The sequence below is a fragment of the Neopsephotus bourkii genome, unplaced genomic scaffold (assembly GCF_033783945.1).
Source record: "Neopsephotus bourkii isolate Nb327-2 ecotype Australia unplaced genomic scaffold, CSIRO-AGI_Nbou_v1 NB_1250, whole genome shotgun sequence".
NCBI classification, from domain to species: domain Eukaryota; kingdom Metazoa; phylum Chordata; class Aves; order Psittaciformes; family Psittacidae; genus Neopsephotus; species Neopsephotus bourkii.
The window spans coordinates 1,028,024-1,040,320 of NW_026901735.1; the positions used below are offsets into that span (position 1 = coordinate 1,028,024).

The 12,297-nt window shown below is 50.4% G+C and overlaps 1 protein-coding gene across 1 annotated transcript in view; it reads right to left on the minus strand.

Moving 5' to 3' along the window:
* Positions 1 to 6,222, minus strand: part of ISM1 (isthmin 1) — a 38,087-nt gene extending 31,865 nt beyond the window's left edge. Inside the window, exon 1 of the mRNA XM_061364769.1 lies at positions 6,040 to 6,222. Coding sequence (XP_061220753.1) covers positions 6,040 to 6,171 — 132 coding nt within the window. The 5' untranslated portion in view covers positions 6,172 to 6,222. The remainder of the gene's footprint in view (positions 1 to 6,039) is intronic.
* Between the last annotated feature and the right edge of the window lie 6,075 nt (positions 6,223 to 12,297).

A 12,297-nucleotide genomic window follows, 5' to 3' on the forward strand; every position in this document is an offset into this window, starting at 1 on the left:
TCAGGCCTCCTGTTTTCATGGACAGCTGGCATTAAGAGAGGACAGAGCAGGGCAATGTGACTGACCCAAAGGGCTGGCCACCAAAGCTGGAGGACAGAAGGAGACATTTTTGTGCCAGTCAGCTAACAGTGAGGGGTCAGTAGCACTGTGGTTGTATTGCTGCTGTATAGATGTTACAGTTGTGATGGATCAACTTTGTTCTTCCTGTGTAGAACAAGTTTCTCTACACGACCAACGAAGACTACAAAATAAAAGCTGCTCCAGAACTAGTGCTGATTGTCCAAATTAGGTGAACAAATATGAAGAGCACCAACCCAGCTCCTTCCAGGACTTGTTTATCGGTGATTTATCTCTCTACTCTTATTGTCACCAGGGGTGACATTACAGCTCTAGACCTCCTCAGGAGCCAGCCTCAAATCTACCACTCCTTTCACTACCATGCGCCAGACTAGCTGCCATGTGGCTCAGAATTCCATGTTAGCAGGCTTCCCTTTAACCATTCTCCCACCAGCACAGCTACAGAGCACAGGTAAGGATAGACTGAGAGGAAAGAAAGGCAGAAGCTGGAATGTCTCTGGGACCTCTGCTCTACAGTGGTCACTGTGGTTTGTGTCTGGCTCTAGGCCCATGGGAAGGGACATAACACACCATGATGGCACAGAATGTATTTAGACCTACATATGCTCTGTTTTTTTTCATACAAATACCCCAATAGTATAAAGACCTGGAAAATGATCCTAAACCTTGTTCAAAGAGCAATAGAGAACTCCAATAGACTCTTCAGTATAAAGCACTAGGAAGAAAACTGCTCTGAGTTCTAGATTTAATGCCCAGTGTTTATCAGTGGCACCCTGTGATTTAATTCCAGGTCATGATCCAAGTGATCAGTGATGCTCCAAGAGGAGCAGCACAGTAATTGTTAGCTGTTGAGCTGAAGAGAAGTTCAGCAAAATATGCCTCGTTCAAGCACCTTGGCCAAATCTAATGCAGGAAGTTACATTCGTACCTGCTTAACATGGCTCCTTGAAGCCATATACAGTATTCCTGGATCTATGTTCTAAATTACTGCAGTAGTCTGAGATACTAAAAGCTTGATACATCCTACCCTGAAAGCGTGGTAGCTCTTTTCCACTAGGGATGATTTAGTTTGCTAGGAAATGAATTAAAGTGATAGGTATGAGGAAAAGCTTAATGCTTTCTGGGGGTTTCCTGGAACCAGGTGTGGAAGGTAGAAGAATCTCTCCTGGGAGCAAGTGACAACAGCAGACAGCCCTCTGCTCAGAGCAGCAGTCTGAATCCTTCACCCTTCTTTCCCGTCCTACCCTCTGCTTCCATGCACGCCGCAGCAGCAGCAGCACACGTAAAGCTAATCACCCTTCCTTCCCCCTAGATCCTGGAACAAGCCACAGCCCACTAGCAAAACCACTAAAGAGCACACATAATTCTCTCCCCTGGGAGATGAGAGAATGAACTGCACATGGTCTAAGCCATTCGCAAAGCTCAGTGCATAACTGCAAGAACATGTGCTAATGGTACGGGCGAGCTGCAGCTAAGAGCCTATACAGCGAAGCCTGCTGAGAACAGGGAGGTTTTACTATCCCTGTCAAAAAGCACGAAACGGCGTCTTCTGTGGTGAGTAACAATCTCACTGATTGTCAGAGAACCAGCTGCTTCATTCACAAGCCACCTGCTCTGAAAGTTGTGTAATGTACAAACTGCTCGTAAGGCACAGAAGGACTTAGTGCTTGTATTAAATACAGGGTGTACACCCACTTGCTGGCATCTTATGTAGGCTAAAAGGACAGCCTTGGGAAACATGGATGCGAAAGGCTGAATCTACAGCTTTTCAAAGGTGACTTAGATGACCAATTCTTATGAGAACGAACCTAATGTAAAGCTCCAGAGCTCAAATAAGCTTGAAAAAACTCAGTCTAAAACTCTCCCAAAGTAAACAACTTGAGACCTGCTTAAACAGAGAAAGCCTGAAAGCCGAAACACGCTGCTGCATCTGGCTAGAGAGCATGTTGTAATTTGCCTGAACCCAGTAGAAGGGGCAGCAGCAGTGCTGAAACCTTAAAAGACTGAAACATCCCCCAAAGGTAAGCAACAGTACAGTCAGATCTGGCTCCTAGGAGAAAATGAACAGCTCAGCCCTGTAAAGACTCCTCGCACGGCTTGGAAAGCGACTGTCATGCAACCATTCACAAGCAGTTGAATGTGTTCTGGTAGGACTCAGAGAACATCTCTGACATGCTGTAATTGCTTGCATGCAGATTGAGGAGGGGGACAAGGACAGGAGCAAGAGGATTAAAAGTAAAAAGCTGTTTACGGCATTGTGCTTCTTTCTCTCTTATACGGCCCCAGCTTTATGTACAACTACCGAGTTTCATGCTAATGTAACACTGCTGCAAGCACCGCAGTGGAGAATCTGACTTCATGTGCTATGGCATATATAGTTGGTGGCTCTGTTACTACATTTTACAAGGTCATTTTTCTTGGTGTGGGAACACTGTTTTTCTTGGTGTGCAAGGCCTGCTATGGAAAAATTAGAAGTGATGGGAATAAACTTCTCGATGAAATATTTTCTGTCAGAAGGAAAGCACGGAGTTTAGAGCATCGTGAAGTATTACAAACATCTTCCAAAATTTATGTTCAAGACTTTCCTTCTTTTTAGAGCTATGTAAAAAGATAAAATCATGCCCAAGCAGCATCTTCCCATCTCTTACTATAGTTTCATTTGTTTTATTCAGAAGCAAAAGCTTGCACTGATTTATTTCATAAATATGATGCATAATGGATGCTAATTCAATTAGACCTAATAGGGATCTCACCAGAAAAATAAAAACAACCACGCAATCTCCCCCCTTCCCCAATTCTCCCTTTTTTTCTTTGGTGGAGATGGAAGGAGGGAATGAAATCAGATTGAGAAACAAAAAGCTGACTCCCTCTCACAACTCAAAACTATGAGATGTTTTACAACTCCAATCTGGATTTCCCTTTTTGCATAAGTTTACGCTACCACAAATCAGTTCTAACAGCAGCATGAAACTGCAGCAATGCAGAAGTCCAGTGCCTGTTTCTACAGCTGTGAACCAAGGAAGCCTGTCCCTGTATCTCACCCATCCCAGCGAGGACCAAAAGAGTCCCTCAGGATTTTCTCCTCTCTGCTGCACCATTAAGGCAGGCACAGCAGCACACCACGGGCTCCAGACATCTCCCAGAAGGAGGAAGAAATAACTTGTTTGTTTAATCTAGGATGGTACTTTTTTCTGGATTATTTCATCTATCATCTTAATCCATTGCAGGGGTTAACATAACCGAAAGGCCAAAAGAAATCAAGACCTATCCTCTAAAATCCTTTCTTCATTTGAAGGGATGGCAGAAAGAGAAGCTTCTCCTCCGTTAATGAATCAGACTTCAGATACAAACAAGCCTCTACTTTACTATTTAAATCTCCAACAGTATTTTAAGATTACTGATGCTTCCTCCTGAACCCGCTACGGTTCAAGGATGTGCAATTCTGGGGGGCTGGGGATGGTTTTTGGGTTTTGCCTTCTTTTCTCCCAAGTTAAGACTAACATTTGAGGTTCTTTCAGGCACACAGAACCAAATTCTGAGCACTTTGTTAGTGCAAACAGACCACCTCAGCTGTAAAACACCACACCCTATGTTTGCTAATAGCCAGTTTGTTTTCATACAAATTTGCCTTGTCAAAATACATCCATGAACAGTTGCTGCAGAAATTGCTCTTTCCTGGACTTGCCACAACGTTTGTAACACACTTGGTCAAATGGAATTCATCTCAGTGAAACACTGAATCACTTCTCACAGCCTTTTCTCTCTGTAGACGTACCGAGACAGAGAAAACAATGCTTAAGTGATAGCAACCTGAGAGATTTCTATTTGCTCATATGAAAAAGGTTTGGTTTGTGCTGTTTTGCTTTCCACATGGATTCTTTACCTGGGAATGCACTGCACTACGATTTTGCACGTGCCACAATAACAGCCAAAGAAATGCCAAAATCTGAAGATCCCAGTGCAAACTTGCCATCCAGCTCTGTGTTGTGATGCTCTGAATGGAAGCATCTGCCTGTCAGAGTACAACGCAGGTTACAGCGTTTTCCAACCAGCAACATAGTCCATTAAAGCTATAACCCCCCAAAACTGATAGACTTCCATCTGTTTAACTGATTGCCCTAATCAATATACTCTCCTCCCATAATGTCTTGTACAGACACACTCTCTCAAATACATAACTGCAGAATCAATTCAGTTGGGAAGTATATAAAAATTTCAATTCTACAAATGGCCAAACACGATGAAAATAGTAACTGCTAAAGCTATCAGGATGCTTAAAGACAGAGAAGTTTATTAAGTTATCCGTAAAGAGAATAAATGGACAGGAAAAAGCCTTGAAGTCAACAATCAACAGATTTTCACGGGGCTGCCAACTGCAATGATGATACTAGAGGATAATTATCTGAAGATGATTTTCCTCTTGCTTCACCCTAACCTTACAATAGCGCTCTAAAAAGAGCTCCTCAGGGAAATGGCATCACCCAGAGTTCCCACTTGCCCAGATGTTTCCCTCATTATGTTACAAGCCTGTCAAGAAAAGGCAAGTTCAGGGTTATTCTAATGATAGCAAACACCTCATAAAAAACCTCTCCAAATTTACTTTTCCAAGGAACATCATTTTAAAAGGCATTTCAAGTGCCCATGAGGAAAGAAAGCATCATTTATAAAACACTATTACCAGAAATCTTGAAGATATTAAAAAAACCATCCTGGAATGTCAAGCCAATGATAAAACTCCAGCTCAAAGAGAAAGAGCATCGTGGGGCCTTACCCAAAGCATACGGTGGAGCACTTCCAAGCAGGACTCCCACCAAGTTAATAGAATCATGGAACAGTCTGGGTTGGAAGGGACTTTCAAAGGTCACCTAGTCCAAACCCTGCAATGAGCATGGACATCTTCAACAGGAGGTTTTCTGAGTTCAGAGTACCCGATTCCAGCCTGTGACTGACTGGGATGTTGAGCCCACAGATCCGGGTTCCATCCTGTTGCCAGTGGTTTCACTTTGTGGACCACCAGCAGCAGGTCCCATGCAAACAAGGTGATCATTTCAGCCCACATTCTCCTCATTTTCCCTCATGCTCTATAGAAACGTGCTCTGCTGGTACTCTGGTTCTGTCTGAGATGATAAAGCGGTTTACATTAATTTATGGTGATAATTATTATGCATTTTCTTTCAGTTCTTTGCATGATTTGGCTGTTAAATTCTCTTAAATTGGATACAGTGAAAAAAAGTTGGTCAGGGCCCACGCAACTGACCAGAGATTCACAAGCTTTGCCTGGGAATTTTGATGACTCTGCAGCTTTTAACCGTCTCCAAACATTTGAAATGAATGGCAACATATGACACTGAATAAAAAAGAACCACCTGCAAATAGAAGGGAACTAACAAAAAAATCCCTTTACCTCTGCTGGACATAATTCAATGGGATCAGACTGGCTGGGTCACAAGCCCTGTCATTCATGGCTACCTATCACCCTACAGTTCATGGCTATTGAGCATCTGCTGTCTCCTGACGCTTCCCATGGAAAGCCATTCATTTTGTCCCGTATTTTGCACCACACACCTATTTGGTCCCCTCTCGCCTTAGGGAATACCGCATCCTCCCAAGGGTAGGGAATGCCGTGCCTGACACAGCCCGGCCTGCCCTCATTCGCGCTCCCCAGATGAGATGTCCACCATTCACCGCCACCCGCCCGCGCAGCACCAGCGACCCGCCTGGGAGCCGCCCTCACACCTCCAACACGGCGTCAGAACGCTGCCTTTTCCCACCTCAGTCCCCTGGAAGAGGGGATAAAGGCTCCCCGAAGTGACACACAAGGCAAGCCCTCGGACGGCTCCGTACCTGCGGCAGCGCCTGCGGGAGCCTGGGGCTCGGGGGAGGCCTTGGCAGGTGCCGGCTCCATCACCCCCGTCCTGCCCCGTCCCGCCCCGGGGGCGCGGCTCGGCTGTCGGCACTCACCTGCCGCTGGCTGTGGTTGCCGGCGCCCGGGGGGCCGTGGGGGTCGCCGCCGCCGCCGCGCAGCACGGTGATGTGCAGGGTGAGCAGGAGGAGCCCCAGCAGCAGCAGCAGCTCGGCCGCCAGCCGCACCATCCTCTTGAGCCGGGCGGCTTTAGGGCCCCGCGGCGGCGGCGGCCGTGGAGGAGGCGGAGGAGGAGGAGGAGCCGCGGCGGCCGCCGCCGCCGGGGCCGCTGCCGCCGCCGCCGGAGCGGCCCCGGCCCCAGCCGCAGCCCCAGCGCCGGCCGCGGCAGCCGCAGGACGGGCGGCGGAGGCCGCGCCGCTCTCGGCGTCGGCGGGGCGGGCGGCGGGCGCGGGGCAGCGGCGGCAGCAGCAGCAACAGCAGCGGGGGCCGGCACACCACGGCGGAGCCACGTCGGGGCGGGACGCCGCGGCGGCGGCGGCGAATATCGCGGCGCTGCCCGGCTGCGGCGGGGGGCGGCAGGTAGCCGCGACGGGGCCGCGGGCCGGCGGCGTCTCTGCGGGCAGCCCTGCAACCCAGAGGCACCGTCGGAGGGAAGGAGCGGGCCGAGCCCCCGCAGCCTCGGGGAGCCGCGGGCCGGCGGAGAGCAGCGGGGCTCGGCTGCCGGCGGGGAGACGCTGTGAGCACGGGGGGGGAGCCGCCGGGAGCGTGTTCTGTGAGTGAGAGGGAGGAGGGAGGGAAAGGCGGGAGGGGGGGGGGGGAGCTGGGGACGACTCTCACATGGCGGGGAAGCCGGGACGCTCCGAGGGGAGGAGAGAGCTTGGGGCTATCGCCTCCCTCCTCGCAAGGGGATGGGGGTGGCCCCTGGACCAGCTTCCCCCCTCTGCCGTGTCCTCGCCCGCCCCGCGGCCCCCCCCTCAGGGCTCCCGTCGAGGCGTCGCCCTGCCCTGCCTTGGCCGCCCCGCCGGGCCCCGGCCCGTCCCCTCGCGTTCGGGGTGTGAGGGAGCGGGGCTGCGCCGCGACCCCCCGCCCGCTCCCAGCTCTCGACGAGGCGGCTGTGGCTCCAGGGGGCAGAGCGCTGCTGCCCCCCTGCTCCCCTTCCTCCTCCTCCTCTCTACCCCCCGTGGAAAATGGGTGAGGACGGAGGGCGAGGGGCTGCGAAAAGCCTCAGCTGCCTGCCCTCCCTGGGAGCTGGATACCTGGCTCCATCTCTCTCTCTTCCCTTCAGTGGCCCTAGGGCTGGCAGGGGCAGCTCCGCGCTCTCTCCTGCCACCGTGCGTGCGTGTTTGCAAGCGACTGGCTCTCCTCCTGGCTCCTGCTGCTGCTGCTGCTGCTTCCAGACCCAACTTTCTCGCCCTCTCGCACTTATGTCGGGAGAGGTGCGTGTTGGATGCTTTTATACTGCCCTGCCTCCCTCCCCTGCTGTCCTTCCCCCATTCCCCGCTCCCCCCCTTTCCCTTCTCCCTCTCTGCAGCTCCTACTGCAGCCTCGTTTCCCCCCCCCCCGCTCCCCTCCTCCTTGTGCCGACCTGCCCCTCCGCAAGCCCTGGTTACCCAGTGCAGCCAGCCAGGGCACGCTGCCGAGGCACCCGCACCCGTCCCGCTTCACGGCTGCACCTTGCGCGGTGCCTTCCACCGCTGCTCCCCAGGGACGGAGCTGTGCTGAAGTGTCCTGTGCCCTCCGGCTGGTCTGTGCATTCCCGGCACAGGAGGACTTGGGCTGCTGGGGGTTCATGCTCCTCACCGTTGTTTCCCTTCCTCTTGGTTGCTGACTGCATAAGTGCAATGGAAAAAACCTTCCTCTCGTGTGGGAGGCCCCCAAACTGAAAATGAACGTGAATTTGGAAATGAGGGTTGAATTATCGCTTGCTGTAAATCAGTGTCTTTGCATTCAGTCTGATGGAGCCAAAACTTTTTTTGGTGGCTGAAGATGCAGCTTAGTGTAACAAGGACACAGCTCAAATAAATGAACTTGAAACACAAATAAAGTCACCTAACAGAAAATGGGAGTTCTGGAGTTGTTCTTCCACAATTGGGAATGTTACGTGTAAAAGTGAGGATATGAATGCTCAGTGACAGCTGGGACATCAAAATGTCTGAGTGGGCAATTGGTGAAAAAGAAGTGTTCCCTATCCAGAACATGTTCAGTCTAAGGTCAATGTCCTCAGCAGGGTTCCTGTGATGTAAAGGTGAGATGTGCTTCTAGCATGCGGTGCCAGCAGGTCCCAAGGCACATCATGGGATCCTCTGCCTGCAGTGTTCCTGATGTGGGACGCTGGAAGAGTTGGGACATGAGCAGAATTGGAGCTCATGGGAGGTTTCTTGCAGGTCTTGTTGTGTCTGAAGTGTGTGGTCACAAATGGCTCAGAATGATGTCTCGTACCCTTCCAGTCAGGTTTCCTTCCAGTGATAACCACTGAAAGTGATTAACCATCAGGCAGGAGCATGGGTAAAATAATTGCACTGGAGTATCACTCAAGATGTAACCAAAAGCCACAACCCCAAACCCTTCGGATTTAAGGAGTTTTCATCCACAAACATGTTGTGTAAGCACTGCAGTAGGAGTGATGGGCACAGATGACTCTGCAGGGTAGGGGCTGCCCTGAGTGCATTACAGCGAGGTACAACCCCTCCACCAGGTTTATAACCATTTATAACTCATTGATAAATACCCAATCCCGCAGCGATGCTCTTGGTTATGCAGCAAATCACACAGAGCTATTCGATATCACATGAAGCCATCACAGCCTGTGGGACTGTCACGTGGGCTTTAAAAAATGTGGTGGGCTGTTTTTTTTTTAACCCAAACATTCCTTGGACTAATCAAAATATTGAGAAGATAAAAACACTGATGTGCTTCGGCTGTCATTGCTCAGCCTGGGCTCTGCACCCAGCCGCAGCAGGACCGAGTGGGGAGGTTAAAGAGAGAGGTGGATGGGCAGTGAAGAGGCAGGAGAACTGTCCCCCAGGGTCTGCCAGTGTCTGACCCAGGCTGGTGGCTGTCAGTGGATCCCGGCTGTTGAGGAAAAGTGGAAACTTGGCACGTGAGTTCTGTATTTCAGAGCTTAATAGCACAAATTGACAACCAGAGCGAGACTGAAGGCTCGTAATGCGAAACAGTCCGAGTGACAGCCTGGTGAAAAACACACACATGGATCTGCCGCCGAGCTCTGGGTAATGTAAGTTCTCCCTCGCCTTATGAAAGAGACTGAACCAAGAGACATCTTTAATCCAGATGAGATGGGCCTTTGCTGGTGCGTGTTTCCTCATGGGACATTCGGTTTTGTGCATTAAAGTGCCGTGGAAAGACAGTGAGGGATGGAGCAATGCTACTACTGGCAGTGAGCGAGTGGCAGCAAGAAACCAAGGCCTCTTCCCACTTGAAAATGTTGGCATAGAACCAGCACTTGGGTACTGGGATGCCTGCGTGGCTGCGGGCAGGCAGCTGGGGAGCAGGGAGCGCACTGTGAGCTGTAGATGCCAATTGGAATCTGCACAAACGCTGTTAAATCAGATGACTTCATCGATGAGTCCAGATGACTGAAGTGCAACCTGTAGGGAAGATAGACTTAAAAGCAGAGGGAAAGCTGGCTCTAGCAGCTGCCGTCTAGTCCCTGGAAAGTGAAGTGAGGGTTTGCCTGGGGGAGAATATCGATGGGTAAGCTGAGGGGGATGTTGCTCCAGGGATGCGGTAAATCAGTAAGTGGGTCTGATGGTGGTGCTGCAGTAAGGGAGGTGAGCTCCTTTCATAGCTCCTTTCCTGTGAAGTTTCACAGCTCACACCTCAGCTTTTACCTCTTATTTCTCTTCCCTTCAGTGATAAAGGCAGACTTAGCATGTGTGAATTCCCCGCCCCTCACCAGTGCCAGAGGAAATATATTGAGCCCAAGCTCTTCAGAAGAGGGTTTGTGATACAGCATTTGTGATACAGCATGGTCAGGTAGTGTAGCTCGGCTGAAGTCAGTAAGCTGCTGTAGCTCAACATCTGATGTTCTGCCTCTCTCAAGCCCCACAGATCCTATGTTCCTCACTGCACGGCTTCAAAAGGGGGTTGCTGCTGTGCCCACCATGTGCTGAGGACTCTCTTGGGGAGGTGTTAAAAGGATCTGTTGGCTTCAGTGACAGCACTGTCGGATGAAGGGCCTCCTGGTCTCCCTTAGACCAGACTGTCAGCAAACATGCGCAAGAGCTGTCCATGGCCACCATGCCCCTTCAGTGCTCAAGGCCAAGGAACTGTATCTGGGGTTGAATTTGCAATGTCCTCACTGACACTGCTAGTTGTGTGCCTGTCTCCTGCCATGGCCATCGTGACTGAGCATCCTATGTGCTGTCTACTGAACTGTATATGGTCAACCTCACTATATCACTGTGGAGGCACCTACACTTGGTGTTATGAGTCCTGAAAACAAAATACTGCCTAACTGAACCCAGCACTTGCAGAGGCTGGGTGGTCCTAGTGACTGAAATGAATAGTCATTGATTGTACCTGGTCAACTGTGAAAACCCCCTCGTTTCGGATGAGTGCCATCAGGTGGCACCCTTCAAGGCCAGTGTGAGAGCTGCTGGATGAGGAGGGGGGAGAAAAAAATGCTGTATGATATACCACAATATAAGTCACTTTACATGCTTTATCTCATCAGTGAGGAGCACATAGAGATGGGTTTATGTCAGAACATCGTGGCTCACTTGGGTCTGAGACCCCATTTGCCCCAGCAGTTGAAAGGTTTGATGCTTACCTGCTTGTCCACTGTACTGTCAGTCCTGGTACACTGCTCCAGGACTGCGGAGGCATTGCCTGTGACAAGACTGATAGCTTGTCAGAGGAGTGTAGCTGGTAGAGCCCCATCTGCCCTCCTCAGCTCGCTCCTGCCTGCACCCACTCCCAGGATGCTGTTTTATCTTTAAGCCTGCGGGTTGCTTTAAAATTATCTGGGATGAAAACCTGGCTCCACTGAAGTCGTTGGCAAAGCTCCCATTGACTTCAGAGGAGCCAGGATTTCACCCTAAGACGCTTTGTAGATTATTGGTGAATGGAAAGCATACGTCTGGCTTCTTGAGGGTTATTATTGTTGGTGGTGACCTCTGCTCTGGCGAGCATTGAGCAAGGCTGGGTTGAGACAGATGGCTAAAGCTTTCCCTGCCTCTTCTCCTGCTTCCTCACAGGGGCTTTGCTTTACGGCTCATCATCTTGGATGCTGCTTATCAAGGAATACCTTCCCGTCTCCTGCCGGTGGAATTTAATGCCTGTTTGCCCACATTCCCCTTCCCCCCAACACCAGCAGATCAGCAGATAGGAGACAGAATGGCTGATTAGCTTCTAGCTCCAACCTCTTAGCTATAAGCTCCAAATGCACACACAAGGGTCTTCTCTTGAATAAAAAGGAAAGGAAAAAAGGAATAACCTTCTCCTGCAGGCAGCCTAAGTCTTTCTGTGATCTATGGGTCCTTTATCTCAATAAATCACAACATGAATAGTAACCCCCCCTCTTCTTAAAAGAACTGATCAGTTTAGAGTTCTCTATTTCCCTGCTTCTCCTAGGCCGGTGCTTTCCTTCCCATCGACATGCTTTACCACCAGCTTGGTGTAACGGCTGGGTCAGGATTTCTGAGTTCCTCAGCACCTTGTGTGACAGACTGGAAATTCAGCGGCCGCTTTATTAAAACTCGCAGCAGAAGCGGAAATGTATAAGGTGTAGTCTGAATGATGGGCTATGGAAATGGAGAAAACAGCCCGGTTTCCTGCCTGCTATTTGTTTTTTAATACCGGACCCTGTTTATTTTACACTCTGCCACATTTTCACTTTTCAATATCCTGCACATTTTTGTACTGATGATGTGCAACCGCACTGAAGCATTTGCCAAGATGTGGCAGTGCGGGACTGTGGGAATAAGCACACCAAGCAGTGTTTCTCAGAAGGGCCTGAAGAGCCTAAATTCTGCTGACTCTCCTAAGAGCTTGCCATGGGGCCCTTTCTGCCTCTTCAGAGAAACAGAGTGAAACCAGCAACCCCCTTTGCTCTGAACACAGCTGTGTATCACTGCAGGTTGGTTTAGCTGAGAAGAGTGCTATGAATTGCTGGTTCCAACCAGGCGGGTTGGACCTTAAGGTCCTTTCCAACCCAAACCATTCTGTGATTCTATGACGTATGGAACAGAGTAAAAAGGCTCAGAAGACTGATGGAGTTATCTTGGTTCAGCAAATCGCAGCACATCAGCTCAGGTGAATGCTTTCCTGTTGTTTTTCCTGGCGGTGGAGCCAGCCATGTGGCAGAGCTGGCTCACTGGCCCGGAGCAGGGAGG